An 18622-nucleotide genomic window follows, 5' to 3' on the forward strand; every position below is an offset into this window, starting at 1 on the left:
AGAGACCGGTTTAGAAAATACAATACAATACAAATTACAACGCATATATGCAAATTATTATTTAATTCCCTTTATATAATTTGTTAGAGGGTTAAAAAAAATACTCCGTTTAAAAAAACGTATATTTTTCTGGTAATTGTTTTTAATGGCTCTAAAGGTCTGATTCGTTTTATTGATTCGAAGGGCATACTGCACGTATTTTATTTTTAGTCAATAGGTGGCGATATATAGGCTAAATGAAATGGTAGTTACATCCACACAAGGGGTAGAAGAAGATATCAGGGGCCAGTTGCCGTAAATTAAGTGAAGAAGAAGGGCAGCATTGTGAGCGGATAGTGGTTGATCTTGACGCTGGGTGGCTGAAAATTGACACGAAATAGACTTTGAAGGTAAGTACATTGTCGCCCTGTCGTTCTTGCTATAGCATTGCTTGCAGCGAACCGTGGATCGTAAAGCATTTGCAGGCGTAACTGTGAACCCATCTGTTTGGTTTTAACGTCCCTGGTTAAGGTAGCGTTAAGAAGCTAACCGCCGACATTAACCTAGCTCCATGTAGCTACTCCGTAACCAATAACGTCTCTCGGAATGGCGGTGTATGAGAGCATTGCTTTTAATGTTAACCGACTTAGTTTTATGAGCAGTGTAACGAGTCTATTTTTGGATTACATAGCTAGTGTTGTATCGTGTAAATCGGATACCGGAAAGCTTTGGCGAAGAGTCCCAATCGAAAGTAACATTACGAGCCGCGGTCGAATTTGTATTGCTAAAAAGGCGTTTGGTGAGAGGTGATACACTTGACTGGCATTTGAATGTGCTACTTTGCTTTGCTGGTCATTCAGTTATTTTGTTTAACCTTCATTTATACAGATGATCCAATTGAGATTATAATGTCTCATTTACAAACATGCTTCAAATTTTGTTTACTTATTTTTTCCCGTTAAATCAAGGCACGTGAAGTACTTACAGCTAATTGACTTTTTTGAGGTTTCTTAAAAATTATGTGTTTGTTCCTAGAAGCAGCTTATTTTTAATACTTACAATGACTTGTTGGTAATCATAGGACAGTGGCCAAACCGGTTTGAATTGAAGGCAATATTAAGTGAAGTAACTATTTTTTACAACCAACGTAAGCAAAAGCGCATCTTATTAGGGCTGGGCTATATCATACCGTTCACGGTAATACCGGTGTAATTTTGGGCAACGATAGGAAAATGAAATATCGCGATAGAATATGGGTAAAACGCGCATGCGCAGTGCCTAGGTTTACATACGCACATGGCGGCGACGCAGAATGAGAAGAGCGAACACGGATCGTTAAATGAAACGGATGAACCAGAATTGGTTTGTAAAAATGCTGCAACTTCAGTGGTGTGGAACTGGTTTGGCTTTCGTCCGTCAGATACACAACAAAGCACTATTTTTGGTAGAGCATGCTAGCGGGCCGTCGTTATTACCGTGTTGTTTGGAAAATACGGCACACTTAAAATCAATCCTTTGATATTTTTTTTTTCTGAAAATCGACAGTGCCCCTTATAATCCCGTGTACCTTATGCATGAATTCTGGTTGTGTTTACTGACCTCGAAACGATTTTATGTACACGGCGCTCGAAAATCTGTCAAATGTTTTAGTACGACTTTGCTAAGCTACGAACCCGCACCGCTTGATGGATTGCCGGAGCATTACGGCTATATTAGGCAGGAGCCTCGCGGAGTGATATGTATGATATGTACTGTGCTTCAACATAATATTACCATATTGTGTGTGTGTGTGTGTGTGTGTGTGTGTAACCTCTTTTTAAGTTGTGGATATTATACATGGTTATGCTGAGGATATGTCGGCCAATTTCCACTGGAAATACCTTTTGGTTAAAATGTCAGCAAGGAATTTGCACTGTAAATTTTTTATATAACTTCAATGCACATAAAAAAAACAGCTGCTTGTTTAAGTGAAAATACATTAATGGGTTTTTTTGCACTAAAGTTGTGGAGTTGTAAAGTATTTTGTCTAGTGTCAATTATATCGTCAGTTATATCGTTATCGCAAATTTTAAAATTTATATCGTGATAGATATTTTTGGTCATATCGCCCTGCTCTACATAAAATCTCAAACCTTGGTGCAGATGGGCTACAGCAACAGAAGACCACACCAAGTGCCATGCCCGTCAGCTAAGAATGGGAAACTGAGACTACAGTTTACACAGGGTCACTAATATTGGTCAAGAAATAGATTAGTAAAACATTGCCTGGTTTGATTAGTCTGGTGTTCTGAATTTGCTGTAACTAACATATAAAAGTATGAAAATGGCCTGACATGTATCAGTGGTTCAGGCTGGTGTGACATTTTTGGCAGGATATTTTCTTGGCACGTTCTTTGATATCATCTGAACATTGTTTAGCCACCCAGACCTACCTGAGAACATCTCAAAACTAGTTTCTTGAACATGACAATGTTGTTGTTGACACTGTGCTCTTGGCCTCCACAATTACCAGATCTCAGTCCAATAGTGCACCTTTGGAATGTGGTGAATGATGAGGTTTGCATTGAGGATCTGCAGCTGACAAATCTACAGCAACGCAGTGATGTTATCATGTCAATGTGAACCAAAATCTAGGAGGAATGTTTCCAGCAACTTGAATTTCTGCCATGGGAAATTGAGGCTGGTGTGGAGAGTTGTTATTGTGAATCAATTTATTCAATACTTTTCTGAAAGGCAGTTTGAGACTATATTTTAGAGCATTTCAGTTGATTACTTTCATAAGCTTATTGTGGTGTTTATCTTTTTTTTTTTTTTTTTTTTTTTTTTTTTCTTCAGACACACTAGTTCCTAAATTCAGTGGATGCTGAATCCAGGCCATCCAGGTTCAAGTTAAGGTATGTAAGGAGCTGCTTCCTGAAAGGTTTATGTAAATTCCTTCAAGCATAAATGCAATGAAACTCTCTGGTCTTTCTGCTGTATGTATCTTGAGACCGAAAAACCTCTTGCGGTTCTATTGTCCTTAAATAATTTTATATTGCGTTATCTAAGGCACATAAAACGCACATTTCTCCTAAGGACTTTTAAGAAAATTGCGCCGTTTTGGCATTTTCAGAGTGACCGCAGGAACGTGATTTCATTTCAGCTAATCTGATTTTCTTCAAGACGGCGTTATTTCAAGAGAAGAGGACTGCATTTATTTCACAAAGGACTGTTGTGAGACCCAATGGGGCTTATTTTTCTCGGATGGTGTGACTTTAAATTTGCACCATGAACCTTCTTCTAAAATATTTCACTCGTCAACTATAACTAGAGTATATCTCACTCTGAATCCTGAACTTCAGACACCGGTGTCTGTCCTCTCTCTCTCTCTCGCTATACAACCACCAAGGACCGTTTTGGATTTCGCTGGGGTACGGTGTCGAGAACTTTGCATTTTGGATCAAAAGAAGTGTGTTATTGAACATTACTTATTAAATTAAAAAAATAAAATAAATTTAAAGAGGGGAAACAATCAGTGGTATAGTCAGTCATTTTAAGTTTTTCTCTTTACACCACCGTGGGAATTGCGGCTTATTTTCTCCTACATTATTTGTGGAATTTTCATCACTGATTAGTCCTGCTTTTCTAGTGTGGTCTCATTTTCTTCTGCTGCCATTTCTTTGTGGAAAACTCATCTATTTTGCACTAATAATAAAGTCTGCACGCAGTGAAGATGAAAAGGGGCATTGCACATTTTACAAGAAGAAACCTTAATTCATTATGCACGTCTCAGTCAAATTCTGGCATAACTTGTGCCATTTAAACAGATTTAATGTATTTGTTTTTACACGTTCTAGTTTTCTTCTTCATTAAGCGCATATATCCAATAAACGATTATTTCAAACAAAATTTTATCCAAAATCCATTTTATGGGGAGATGAGAATATTTTCATTTCAGCACAAGCTACCATAAATCAACATTTATTAAAAAGGAAAAAAAATATCACTTGCAGTGCAACTTTTTTTCCTTTTGTGTATTAACCTGTTGCACAACAGGTTAATTAAATTAGAAAATTATAAATATATGTAAATATTTTGGAGTGGTTTATGATTTATCGGTACATTTCCAGTTTAATTTCGATTTGAAGATTGAACTCTTTTTGATGCTCTGTCTGACCTTTTATCCTTCCAAGGAATTTGATCTCTTAAGTGAACAAACCAAACCTGTTCAAGCATTTGAGACGCACGAAGATACAAACCGGTGAACTTGGGATCTAATCATGTCTCGCCGAAGGAGTCGCAGCCTATCACCAGGGCGCTATTCGCGCTCTTGCAGCAGTAATGATCCTAGAGATTTGGAGAGGAGGATTTTTGTTGGGAATTTGCCGACCTCCGACATGGAAAAGAAGGATTTGGAAGACCTGTTCAGCCCATACGGGAAGGTAGTCGGTCAGTAAACACAATGCAAGTTTTAATGACATGACGACAGTATGCATTAGGGAGGTTGTCCCTAAAAGTCGTGAAATATTTTTGACTAGTTAAAATTACAGACAAGTTCGCATGAAATACAAGAATGTTCTAATTTATATATTTAAAAGGGATTAAATGGGTATTTTGATCAAAAATGGCTCTTCAGAATTGTCCTAAGGTTGTGCACTTAAAATATTCCTCTTCCAGGCGTATCCATGTTTCGTGGGTTCGGATTTGTACAATTTGAACGCGTTGAGGAAGCCGAAGCTGCAAAGGCGGCCCAAAAAGGTCGAATATATAAAGGTTATAAAATAGGTAAGCCTTAACTGCAAGTGATGTGATTGTATGGCTGAAGGAGTTATTATTTGTGTTCCAAAAAAAACAAGCTAATGAAAGAATAAGGTCAGGTTATGTGCTAATAATAATAAAAAAAAAAAATAAAAATTGAATGGCATAATTATGTCTGAATTTAGGAATAAAATGTATTTATTTTTTATTTATTTTTTTTAAATTACCCCTACGTTTAGAGTCTGATCAACCACGAATGCACGGTGCTTTTTTTTTTTTTTTTTTTTTTTTTTTTTTTCCCTTTCTCTCTCTCCTCCTTTTCCTTTTTGAACTTGCAAATCAACAATAAAGGCAAACATGCATTTTTAAATTCTGGCAATGCTGTTGTGTACGATATTTCAACGCGGATTCAGATGTGTCACCTTTTTGGTTTGGGGAGTTTCTGAAGCCCAAATTTGAACTTGAAAATCTAATACATTCAAGCTCTGCTAGTTTCTTGCAAATTTTGACCCGGAGAAAAGACGTCCATCATTTTGGGTTCATCTCAAACTCAATTTGACAGATTGGGCGACAGAATCTTCTGCATTTTGAACTTCCGTCCTTTTTGGATTTTAAAATTTGGATCCTGGCACTCTGTTTCATTTGGACGGTGACGCAGCCACTTCCATTTTTTGCGTGAACATCATTAGCAGATCTCCATGTCACTGTTGTGTTCAACGTTTGGATTGATTTATTTTCAGATGTAAATATGGCAGTGGAGCGACGGCAAGCTAAACCTCAATCCCAGCAGAGCCCTCCACGAAGGTAAAGTAACGCGAAATGAGTGTGAAGAACTACCATCGCCACAGTTGTTGGTTTTTTTTTTTTTTTAAAAAAAAAAAAAGGTATTTAACTATATCCTCACCTGTAATTTCCACCAGTGAAGAAGTTCGCTTTATGGATGCTACTGCACCATTAGACGGATTTGTTTATGCTGGATTCAGTATTTCAACCAAAGTTAAAAGTTTACTGATGTGTTGAAATAAAGAATAGAGACATATGGATGTAATTTAAGTGTCTTTGTCTCAAACATTCTTCACGTCGTGGCTCTTTTTCAGCACTGGTGTTCTTTGCGTGACGATAGGACTATCGTGTGTCACTTTCTCATGTTTCATATCCTGTAGGAAGGTCTATGCCTCACAACAATATTTTTATCATTAATATTTTACATTTTTAATTAGGCGTATGTATCTGATCTAAAGTTGAATAGTAGCAGTGTATAACATAAAACCGTTGCATCAGCTGATGTCTGCACAAAATACAAACCATGTTGACCTATCCTCAAAACCACAGCTGCAGGTTGTTAGTGGTCCAAACTCCATAGAGTACCTTTTGTATTTATATTTAAAAAAATAAAATAAAATAAATAATAATAATAATACAAAAAAGACCCCATAATTGCCAGTATGGTCTTGTATTTTTAGTTTAAGCTTTGTTATGTATTCCTTTAACCAGCTCAGTGATCACCATACAGTTTATGACTGAGTACATGCTACAGAGCATCCTACACATCAGAGAAACTTATTTCAGAGGCAGCAGGTTATGGTCCAGCTCCACTGGTCACTGGGTTTCTGCATATTTAGATTTAGTTGCCTATTGTGAATTGTTAAGATAAGTAACTAAAGGTCAGTGTGAAAGTTTATCTTTTAGACTTCCTCCATGTTGACTTGCTGTAAGTCTTGCATTTCATCTGATCCACTTAAGGGAAACTCTTCTCATCTTTCTATCTCGTCATATTGTAAGTAAAGTGTTTCACTGTACCTTGGACAGAATATGCAGGGTTTTTTTTTTTTTTTTTGTTTTTTTTTTTTTTATAAATAAATTCTGTACAACACTTAGCTGCTGGAATTTTATATTACTTCAGTGTAAATAGAGTAAGTGTAACACTGCGTTATTTATTTTATTTTTTGTGGACCAGGGAAAATTTAAATGTTAGGGAATAGAAAAGTAGGCAGTGTATCATTGTGTGGCGATACAAATAATCGCTAAACGCGCTTCGTGTTTTGGTAGTTTTGTCTTATTTTGTTTGTGAACCGCTTCGGAGTTGAGCCTTTAATGAAAGTTACGTTTTACATGGTAATAAGCAAATGTTTGGTTAACCATACTATTTATTTGATGTATAAATTTATTTTTTTAACGAGAGAAACTGTCAAATCACAAGCGGTTAGGAAAATACTTTAATCTGACTCAAAACTGGTATGTCATGCTATTTCAGAATATTATATGATTTTACTTGAAACGTCTTTACTTGGTCTCTGGCATTCTTGCAACCTCATTTATAGTATGGAAGTTCAACTTCTGGAAGAATGAACAGCCTGTGAGCCTATTGCGCTGTATGTGCAAAATAAAACCACCTTCAAAAAGTTTGTTTTATTCAGAGCTGGATTTGTGGTCAAACATTAAATGTTCGGTTGGTAGTTGTGTGTTTGTAGATCACAGAACATTTTTGAAAACTTGCTGCTAAGAATTATCGGAATCACCTACCGGTTTGAATTCACGCAAGTGGTCTGAAGAAGAAGGAAAACAAAGGGGGGGGAAAAAAAAAAAAACTTTGTTTATTTGCGCCGTTACAAGTTTTACACTACCAGCCCATTGACCTGTCCTCATCCGCTAAGGACAGGCATTCCTGTTTTCTAATATTTCAAAGGCAGCTTCAACTCTTAACCTGCACTAATGGATAACATTTTTCTCAGGGCCCCTTACAGCACCTACGGGGACAGCAAAGAGCCCCGACCTCGGTCTCGCTCACCTGTTTATGGGCGTGACGGACGTGAGCCTCGGGACAGCCGTGATGGGAGGGACTCCCGGGAGCCTCGACCAGGTGGCCACTCTCGTGACCCTGATTACCGGTACCGTAGCTCAGAGAGCAGAGACAAGGACATCAGAGGTGACCCACGGGATTCTGCTTACAGGTGACTGACAAACCATCCACTGAGTCTTTAATGGTTAAGCTTTTTGTTTGAACCTGAAATTTTTCCCATACAGCAGAAGCGAGTATGACAGATACTACCGTAGTGGCAGTGGTGCAGAAGATTATTTCAGGAGGAAGGACGAGACCTACAGGGATCCTTATGGAGATCCCTGGAATGGACGTCGTGAGCCAGAAGGTATGTTGTCTTCAGTGTACAGGGTATAGTTTAGGACTGGTTGGTTTGAATACTCTGAATTTTAATGGATTTTTTTTTTTTTTCCTCATGTTTGGGTTTAATTCTCATGATTTTCCTCTAATATCTTGACTTTTTTTTTTGGTAATATTGGGTTTACAATTGAAAGCACTAAGAATATAAAGTACCAGGATTTCTGCATAATTAAATTCAAATGGATACAAATTTAAACGGACATTATTTTGAAATCACTCCCACCTCTCATTACCTGTAGAGGAGCGTCTACGACCAGAAGAACGCCGGCGTAATGAACTGTATCGGCAGTACTATGAAGAACTCCAGCGGCGTCATGACGCTGACCGTCCTGTCGACTGCTCTGTAATTGTTGTCAACAAAGCCCAAAAGTATGTCCACAGTCTGTTGTTTATAGGAAGAAAAACTGATACTGGACCAGAAACATCTCTAAATATTCAAAGTACATGGAATGTTTTCATTTCATACTGCTCGTGTGTGTGTGTGTGTGTGTGTGTGTGTGTGTGTGTGTGTGTGTGTTTCTGTACTTGTGCTTTAAAACCAACTGTAGGGAGTATGCTGAGACGGTTGGGCGGAAGGTCCGTGACTTGGGAATGGTGGTGGATTTGATCTTCCTCAACACAGAAGTGTCTCTAACTCAAGCACTGGAGGATGTAGGCCGAGCTCGTACTCCTTTTGCCATCATCATAACCCAACAACATCAGGTGCATCGCTCCTGCACTGTCAATATCCTGTTTGGCACACCTCAAGGTAATTCAGGATGACATTAACGTGTTTTTTGGAACATTTCAGGTAATTCAGAAGTGTCAGAATCTTATTTTGTTTGGTTTCATTTCTTGCATTTATTCTTACAGAGCATCGAAACATGCCCATGCAGGACGCCATGATGCTGGTTGCCCACAACTATGACACCTACAAAATCGAAAACCGTGAAAAAGAACGTGAGGAGATAGCCAGAAAGGCTGCGAAGATGGCAGATGATGTGTTACTCAGAGAGCCTGACCGAGAGAGCCACCCCGTCTCCTTACTTACGAACATCACACTATTGGCTGAAAATAGGTAGCTGGTTTAAATCTTTATGCTTTTATACAAGTATCCTGAAACATGGAGACTTTACAATGAAATAACATGGCTTTGGGGAATGCAACATTTCATCAGTTAGTGATGGTGTGTTGTAGTAATCTACATGATATTTAGTTTCTCTGTATTGAAAGAATAATCTTGTTTTGTTGGGTAGATTTGTGACTCCAGACGAGTTGGACAGTCTGATTGCATACCTGAAGGACAAAAGAGCTCGGCTGGTACGAAGCACAGCAGATCCCCTTGCAGGTAATGCCACCTCCTTGGTTTAATTTTTTTCATTTACATGCACATAAAAATGAGAGGAACTGGTGGACTGGAAATGGTTATTGACGTTTCTGTTGAATACAATGATTTCTATAGAGAAGCAAATAACTGATATGTCTCCATACAGCTCCAGTCCATGTTGGGCCTCCTCCAGCAGTACATCATGAAGTTCCCTCTTCAGCTGCAGCACTCCCTCCATCTACTCACACACCCCCACAGTCGGGTCATCTCAGTCTGTCAGCGGGTTCAAGCACCTCGGCTAATCCCAGTCACCAGCAGGAGCTGCAGGCTAAAATCCTCAGTCTGTTCAACAGTGGCAGTGGGCAGTTAACAGGCACTACTGGCCTCCCCTCTGCACCCTCACAGTCACACTCATATGGATCTCTTGGCCAGTCTCCTTCCCAAAACCCATCCCGCCCACCAATGCCAGGTCCTCCTGCACCTGCATCTCAGGGGTACGCAAACCCTCCAGGCCGAATGCCAGTTGCCACCAGTATTCAGAGACCCCCCACCTCTGCTTCAGGCATCAATTTTGACAACCCGAGTGTCCAGAAAGCTCTGGACACACTCATTCAGAGTGGACCCTCTCTCAACCATCTGGTGAGTAGTGGGGCCTCTCAGCAGCAAGCCCCAAGACCAGCACCCAGCATGGGTCAGGCCCCACCTGTGTCTATGTACCCCCGACACTACTGAAAAGCTGTAGAACCCTGAATTTATTTTAATTTTATTTTTTTTCCCCTCCGATGCCATAAACTTTCCTGTGCAGTGAGTTTTCTTGCTTAGTATCAGTAGACTGTAGGGATGTTTTTGTAAAACCTTTTAATCTCTTTTCCTCCATTGTTCATAAAATGTGAAGACTTTTTTTTTTTTTTTTTTTTGCAGCTGTTTGCCAGAAAATAATTATTCAGTCTCGTTATGAAGTACATTTTGCTTACAGATGGAATTCTCAGTTCTTTTCCAACTATTGTCTTATAGTTTTACAGTCTTTTAATTTGTAACATTGTTTTGTTTTTTCATGAACAAAACAAGACATAATTAAAAACTCGGACACAATTCCTGTAATAAAATGGTATTGGTTTATTGCATTTTGTGCTGACAAATCTATAAAATGGAACGGGTATCGCCAGAAGCCATAGAGATAAGCATATGAAATGTAAGATAAAACTACTTTTTCCTCTTTATTTTTTTCTTTTAAATGTACCATGAACCACAATAGAGAATAATACAGGTCTTTTTTTTATTTATTTTTTTTTGTTTTAGAATATTTAACTTGCACTGACACAAAAAAATAAACACCTCCACACTAACTGTATTTTATTTACACGTAGCCCCCTCCCACCCTCGCCCATGACCACCCCCCGCCCCCAGCAGGTACAAGTGCACATGTACACACAAACACACTCCCACAGAACTGAAAGGAACACACTACGGCTTTACCATAAGACCAGGTACGGTATCAAGGAAGTAGAGAACGGTTCAGAATGAAACAATGTTTCAATATTGTTGAATTAGATACAGCTGTGTCTTTGTGTGTATGCTGTATACATCCTCTACATCCAGTACAAGTCTGGACAGTGACAGGGTTATGGTACTGGTTACTTTTTTTTTTTTTTTTTTTTGTTAAAGCCCTCAATTATTAAGGAATAATTCATTTTGGGAAATATCCATTAAATAAAAGTTGAATGATAAGAGAGTCCGTAGCAGAAAAACTCAAATCTCCAATACCTGAATCGTTCAAATGAAACTGGGCATTTGTTAAAGCTGAGTACTTGTGTATACCCCTTATTTAAACTGTACAGAAAAACAAAGTTTGTAATGACAGATTACATACTCTGCTCTTTCTTAGTCAAGACCAGCAACTTACTAACGCCCAGACACAGTCCTTTCACAAATGATGTTTTTAAGCCTTGTTTGAAGTAGCAATCACGGAAACTAGATGCGTGTTAGTTTTGAGCTTCAGAGATGCTGGTAGATGGATATACCTTTTGATAAAGCCGTAATTGGTTTATTGCACAAAATGCAATAAACCAATACCTGTGCCCTTCCCAAAATGCACAACTTGTCCTCTTAAGGTCATTTGAAAGCCTAAATAGCAAATCCGTTTTGGTAGTTGGAAATACTTCTAACAATACACTGAATAAAACCAAAACTGGTGACTGAAAAGAGGTACATCACCAGTTTTGGACAGGCAGCAGACTTACTGCTTTTTCAAACATTTAAAAATAAAAATTAGCAGGCGTCTCCTATAATACCTTGGCACGTCCAGTGTTCTTTGTTTTACCTTGTTGAAACAGTATTCTCAGGGGAGTGACATTTGCTACAAATTTTGATAAGAAGGTAAACAATTTGCACATGTCTTCATCTAATTCACTGGAACACACATTTTCACACTCATTTATGTAGTTAACTGAAATATACTTTGGTAATCACTTCATCTCCAGCTATTAGACACAATGAGAGGACCATGTCAACAGATCTACCATAAAAAATAGAATCTCATACTAGAATAATATTCATCCTGGGATACAATGGGCCAGTGCTAAGGAAAAATATTCTACTACTACAAACAAAAGTGTCTGATATAAACAAAATACTTTTATACCACAAACACCCAATATATTTTCAAAACACCTTGTTCGGGGTAGTTGCATGCATGCACTGAGTTACACAACATAACCGGAGTGGGGCTCTGCTTGCACTGCATGAATAGCCGCTTGAGTTTTTCTCATCTGACTCCCAGAGAGATCGACTGTGTGAAATGTAAGTGCAGCTGTTGCATTACCTTCCATATCAGGCACATCTGATGCTTCTGTGAAGATAATATTGAGGGGGTAGGATCTTATTTCAGCTACAGACTGTGTGCCCCCCGTCTGCAATAATCTGGGATTAGTTTTGTACTTCTCTGTTGGTGTCTTAACACGACAGCCTCCTCAACCCAGTAACAGATGTGTTTCAGAGCCCTTAATATCCATTTTAGGATGGAGACTGGGTAATGATCACTGGCAAGTTTGCCTCATGCTACAGTTGTGCAGGTGAAAGATCTGATCTAAATCACGGATCAGTTCAGGGGGGAGAGGGACGTGCTGGTTTTTAAATCGACTATCGCACCTTGTCCAAGCAGAGCCTGTACCAGGTTTGGAAGCGCGAGTTTTATATTCTTTGATCATTTCTCAGAATTATACTGCAGTCACATTTAAAATACAGAGCTGGGGTGGATTTTCGTGGTTGGGATGGGGGAGACCAGGGAGCTGGGGCAGAAGGGCTGAGCAGTGGGGTTGAGGGGGAATTCTGGGAAGGCTCACCTCACAGATTGAGTGACAAGCACTAGAAATTTAACAGTTACTATTATTCTTTTAAAGAAGTTTGGCAAGGAAAAAAAGGAAAGAAAAAAGTGATGCATGCTAAAAATGTCCAAGAAAACGGTCAAATGATAAGATGTAACAAAATTAATAATCTGAACTGTTGCAGCTGGGAACCGCAGCAAGATGATGGGATTTCATGATATTTATTTATTCTTTTTAGTCTGAGCTGTCAGACCACCAGAGCTGGCTGTAAATACACTCTTGTGCCACCAGGGATCACTGTGGGACAGAGTCTGTGCAGAGCGGGCTGGCTCTTTTGCCATCCGACCCCTCTATCACAGAGTGCCCCTCAGTGTAAAGTGCTGTGCTGCCTCTGCCACATTTTGGTTAAACACTTTAGGTTTTTCTGGTCCAAAAGACCTGGTGACAAACACTCTAAAAATTTAAGAGACTGCTGACATCTCCAGTTATTTATATAAACTGAAATTATGACAAAATGGGAAAAAAATACCAATATGAGAACAATATTGCACATAATCTTACAAAACTCTAAGACTTTGCCCACAGTGATAGAACAGTGTACAACAAAAGACAACACTAGCAGATTACAGTGTCCTTGATTTGTGATATTCATATTTACAAAAATGTGAAATGACTATTCCCAAGGCTCGTCTATTTGCAAACTCAAAATCTTCTATCACATTACATAAGACTACTTGAGCGAGATTGAAATATAACGATTAACAATATAGTGAACTCATACTTTTTCCTATTTTGTTTTTGTTTTTTGTTTGAGTTTTTTGCAAAAAAAAACAAACTTATTTTCAATGTTAAACCATGCTGCCGACTGTGCGGCAACACTCCTGAGTTCTCAAAATCGGAAACTCATTGAGAATGTTTGACACCTTTCTCCACCACTCCGACTCTGCACCTTAAAACATGTAAGTCATCACGATATAAAATCACTAAAACAAATATTGCCACATGGTACCATGCAAACAGCAATTATAAAACATTTATAATTCCATAACTAAATTTATTTCCAATAAACTTCTCCAATAAACATCAGATATCTTTTCTTTTGAATAAATTTAAAAGGCTCAGTTGATGCAGGCAATGTTGTAGAGACAATCCCAAAATAACCATGTTCTTCAAAAACAGGTGAGTGTCAAACAACCCCCTCCCCCCTTTTTTGTGACAAGCATAATAAATAAATTCTTCATCACTTGGCACAGAGAAATCTTTGAAACTAGGAGTGGGCTACTTGTCTTCAGGTGTCACAGGTAGGTGTGTTTAAAAGTCTCAAAACAAATATTCATGTTTTAATGTTTTGGCAATTCCACTTGGTTTCTTTAAAAGCGCTAAACAGAAAACATGTTCCCCAAAAACTGGTTCGCTTTACTCAAGGGATTAAAAATAGTAATTTCGAGAGCACGTTTTAGAAAAGACAATAAAGGGTGACGGTTTTGCCCTCAGTTATAATATTGCATCAAGATATTCAGTATAGTTTTCTAATAAAACAGAAAGCTAACCCTGTCGAGAGATCACGGGCCAAATGTGTACAGGTACAGCCGTGTCTTGTTAGATAACCACCGCTACCACCGCTGATATGTATGTCTATACCCTTTTTACTATATCTTTAATGTTGATTTATCTCATCTCTATTTACAGTACAAATAAATCTATAGATACTAGCAGCATTCACAACATATGGTCCGACATTCAAGCAACACTAAAAACATTTAATACTGTTTGTAAATAGTTCTAGAAACTAATTTGTTTTGCTTCCCTATATCGTATATACTGTATATATATATTTTTATATATATATATGTTTATTTATATTTACTGTATATTTCTACTAGAAGTGCAAATGACCAAAAACAGTTTCTTTAAGAAAAGAAACAGGAGCAATCAAAGTAAAGTGACAGCTGTCCTTGGTCAGAGTGAGATGATTTTGGATTTTATAAGACTTACGAAATCTACATATACAAAATATATGTGTAAAAAAATAAATAACGTGATCACGCGAGTCCAGATTTCAACCATTGCACATTCCTTCAAAAATGCACTCTTCTTCAAACGTAAATATGATTTGTTCACAACCAATCAAATAGGATAGAAAATCTCACTGGAGAGTAGTCTACTGCATAGAGTTCATTCTTGTGGACAAAGTGAGTAGCTACAGAAGCCATTGTCCTCTCTATTTATTTAGGCTAGACCCTATAAACAAATAACCAATAGATGTTCAAAAACTCAACTGGGCAAGAGCAGATATCGACAACAGCTGGACGTTTTATGGAGGGCTGAACATGTATTCTTTAATTATCTATAGGGTGAAGTTCCAACTACAGTGTCATCACCATGCTAGTTTCCTGTAGACGCCTCCTTTTACCTTTTTTTTTTTTAATGACACTTTGTTCTCTCTAACTTCAATTGTCAGAATTTTGTTTCCCACTTCTCTGAAAAAACTTCGATATGGCACATTTAATGTATTGAAGTTTGGCAAAACAGTGGCAGAGCTATGAATGCCAAGATGATATACAGCTATTTCATCAATATGTGTAAATTCAGTCTATAAACGTAAATACATATTTGCTCTCTACATGAAAAAATAACATTTAGTATTTTTTTTTCTTAATGAACTTGATGAAATCATCAAAATTTCACTCGTCGCACAGTGGTGGACAGTGCAGGTGCAGTGCTTTGTCGAGGTTACAATGACGCTTATCATAGTGAAAGGAGCCTATGCCATCCAATAAATAAATCCAATAAATAAATAAATAACCTTTTTTTTAAAGCAGCTGTTTTAAGCTGTCTCTGTTTTTCCTTTCCATTAGAATCTTTTTAGTATGTCACAAAAATACTACACTCATACTGAACAACGTGTCAGAGCTTGTACATTATTTACAGTGATCCACACGAGAGGTCGAGGGGTGCTGGCGCTGATAATCTCCTCAGAGGGGGCTTTGTCATCTCTCCCCACTCTGCTGTCACACCAGGCTTCTGCTATTCACAGTTTAATTGTGGGTCAATCTCGACAAACTAAGCTAGCCTTGTATTTTTTGGCACTAACAGTGGCCACAGGGATGAACAGCCACTAAGAAATGAGCTGAAAGGAGTGTAGGTGATGGAATCAACAGAACGAGTGGAGCATCAATTTAAAGATAATACTGCAAGTCTGATCCACATGCCATTTCACTTTTTTCAAATGCCATTGTGAATTACTCATACATACGTCCTCTAGCAGGTGACACTGACTGTGGGTAGAAGTGTCTTTTGCCTTAAACGGTTATTCACATCGTAGACAGCAGGCTGGAACGCTGTGGGAAGTGTCCGATCACCACGAGGGAACCGAATAGACAATCCTACATTGATCTCATTTCAGCTGGCTCTCGATCTCTCCGTGGAGAAGCCGTGTCTATGCCACATTTGTGTTCGAACAGGGGAAAAAAATAAATAAAATCTGCCTAGATTAAAACAAAGAGACACATACATGCATGTGTGCTCACACCTCAGCTAACAACCCATGCAGACCCCATCACCACCTCCTCCTGACCGAGTCACTGCGACTCAGTGCGAGTTTCTGTAGCAGACTTCAATCTTGCAAAGCAAAAAACGTCTCCAAGAACAAATGTTGATAGCATCTAATTCAGTCTAGAGCCTATACTATTTATAGCAGGTTTTTTGCCTGGAGTGAGAGTAGCTTAGTGTTTAATACTGCTTGTTGGTTTGCTGGGGTTGGAGCTGGCGGAGAGGTGCTGAAGCTGAGCTGGGTTATTTGGTTGAGTGTGAGAGGACTATGTCATAGAAATAAACTGTAAGAATGATATAATAATGGTGCAGCATTGATGAGAGGGTTTGGGTACGAGTGACACAGGAGCAGGGCTGAGAGAGGGGTGATAATGAGGGGAGGGGGTTTGCTCTTTCAGGAGTAGATAGTGATGACCTCGCGACCACCTCCACGGACTAGGAGGACTCGGTTCAGGCCCTCAGTGAGGACCTCAAGAAACTCCATATCTGGGAGAGAATGATTAAGGAAACAGCTCATACACTCACTTCACAATGTTCCCCTTTTGCTCTGTGATGCTCACTTTACACTTAATGACCTATAATGAGAAAATGAAACCTCGAAAACCTGAAACCAGGTTTTTCGGAGGTACAGTTTTACAGGCCTCGGGCATCTACACTTGGAACGTTTATCACTTTCTTCCTGGCATTTGTTTGGGTTCTGACGGACTGGATGGAAAGCATCTGTAAGCAGCTGTCTGTCTGTTTTGTAAAGAGAAGTCACAGATTTGTTCTGCAGCCACTAAAGCACCGTACTCGTGTTATATCATAGTTTGCTCCATATATTCATTGAGATGGGCTTTGAAAAAAACTGTCCAAAAGATGACTGTCGTCTTGCTTCTAAAAAGATTTTGGTGCTATTCAAAGAGTTCGCTTTTTGACTTGTCAGAGGAGCTTTTTCCTAATGCTGTCAGAGGGCTTTAAATGCAGTTTGACAAACTTCAAGTAAGTTGTCAGACTCGCTTCTGTCTAGCTGCTCGAACCCAAAAGGTCCAAATGATGAAGTGCTCATGACATTGTGGTCTTTCTGGCAGGTTCTTCCATCTGTAGAAAGGACTTCTGAAGCTCTGTTAGAGTGACTGCTGGGCTTTTTGTTATCTCCTGGTGTCTGGTAATAAGCTTGGCTGAATGATCAGATCTAGGTGGAGTGATTTCTGGCTTCTTCCATTTTCCTATTTTTGAATTTACAGTGCTACTGAAAATACCCAAAGCTTTTATACCCATTTCCTGACTTTTATGACAAAGGTCTACAAGCAGTTTCCTTGGACTTCATGGCTTAAATTGTTGTAAACAAAGCAAGGACACTGCCAGAAAAATATTTCATAATTAGGTTCATATACTGTAAAAAAACAAACAAAATAAAAACATAAAACATAAAACTAAAGCCTGAAAAAATTAGTTATAAAGTTCTCTGATTTCTGCAATCATGGTTTGTGCTTTGAAATCCTAATTAGATCTTTAGAGACCCATTAAACAGAATGTTTCTGATAACAAATTATTACTGTTCCTGAAATCAAGACAATTAACTTACTGACCCAAACCCTCTGTAGATTGCTTTAACACACAATTCAAATCTTTCACAAAGTTACATAGAGGCTCGAGGCCCAAACTCAATATGATTGTGTGTGGATTGATAAACAAAGTTTAACACAATCAGAATTTTATTTCAGAAGCATTTTATCATTTATATTTAAACATTTGAAGACTTAATTAGAATTTGAAACTGAACCTTTACAGATGTATAAAACACTGTCTTACACATCCATGACACAGTATTCTTATACACTCACTGGCCACTTTATTACTTACACTTTACTAGTAGGTAGGAACCCCTTTTTGCCTTCAGAGCTGCCTTAATTCTTTGTGCATAGATTCAGCTGAGACATTTCGCAGAGAGCTGTACTGACATGATAGCATCACACAGTTGTTCGACCACATACTAAATGTTCTTTATTGGATTGATATCTGGTAACTCTGGAGGCCATCTGGGTACAGAGAACTCACTGACATGTTCGAGAACCCAGTTTGGGATATTTGAACTTTGTGACACGGTGTGTTATCCTGCTTGAAGATGAGTGCACTTTGGTCATAAAGGGACACACATGGTGAGCAACATTTAAGTGGTGTTCATTCGATACCAAGAGGCCAAAAGTGTACCAGGAAAATATTCTCCACACCATTAAACCACCATCATTTGGCCTGAAGTGGCCAAATTCTGACCCTATCAGCTGAATGTCGCAGCACATATCCAGACTCATCAGACAATCTTCTGTTGTTTCAGTGAGCCTTTGTGAACTATAGCCTCAGTTTTCTGTTCTTAGCTAACAGCAGTGGCATCTGGTGTGGTCTTCTGCCCATCTAACCATTCTCTTCTGACCTCTGACCTCAACAAGGTATTTTGGCCCAGAGATGTTTTCTGTTTTCCAGGCCATCGTCTGTAAACCCTAAAGATGGAAAGTCCCAGAAGATTGGCAGTGTCTGAAATACTCAGACTAGCCTATTTGGCAATAG

General features: G+C 38.6%; 2 protein-coding genes across 6 annotated transcripts in view; one reads left to right on the forward strand and one right to left on the reverse strand.

Annotated features, from left to right (window-relative positions):
* Positions 1–236: 236 nt before the first annotated feature.
* On the forward strand, positions 237–10324 carry ncoa5 (nuclear receptor coactivator 5). 4 transcript variants are annotated; one of them, XM_023155065.3, is made up of 12 exons: positions 237–389; positions 2815–2873; positions 4152–4407; positions 4636–4743; positions 5457–5520; positions 7449–7667; positions 7741–7862; positions 8134–8263; positions 8440–8642; positions 8747–8951; positions 9130–9221; positions 9367–10324. In XM_023155065.3, the coding sequence occupies exons 3-12, from the start codon at positions 4239–4241 to the stop codon at positions 9930–9932; spliced, it is 1878 nt and encodes a 625-aa protein (XP_023010833.2). In that variant the 5' UTR covers positions 237–389; positions 2815–2873; positions 4152–4238; the 3' UTR covers positions 9933–10324. The 4 variants fall into 4 exon arrangements, with proteins under 4 accessions (XP_023010833.2, XP_004547656.2, XP_004547657.2 ...); XM_004547599.5 differs by having other exon boundaries at positions 8443–8642; XM_004547600.5 differs by having other exon boundaries at positions 7744–7862.
* slc12a5a (solute carrier family 12 member 5a) overlaps positions 10293–18622 on the reverse strand; it is a 202857-nt gene continuing 194527 nt past the window's right edge. For both annotated transcript variants that reach the window (XM_004547594.5, XM_004547596.6), the window contains one exon: positions 10293–16561. In XM_004547594.5, the coding sequence (XP_004547651.1) occupies positions 16470–16561 (92 nt within the window). In that variant the 3' untranslated portion in view covers positions 10293–16469. The remainder of the gene's footprint in view (positions 16562–18622) is intronic.

This window comes from Maylandia zebra, linkage group LG5 (assembly GCF_041146795.1).
Source record: "Maylandia zebra isolate NMK-2024a linkage group LG5, Mzebra_GT3a, whole genome shotgun sequence".
Taxonomy (NCBI): Eukaryota; Metazoa; Chordata; class Actinopteri; order Cichliformes; family Cichlidae; genus Maylandia; species Maylandia zebra.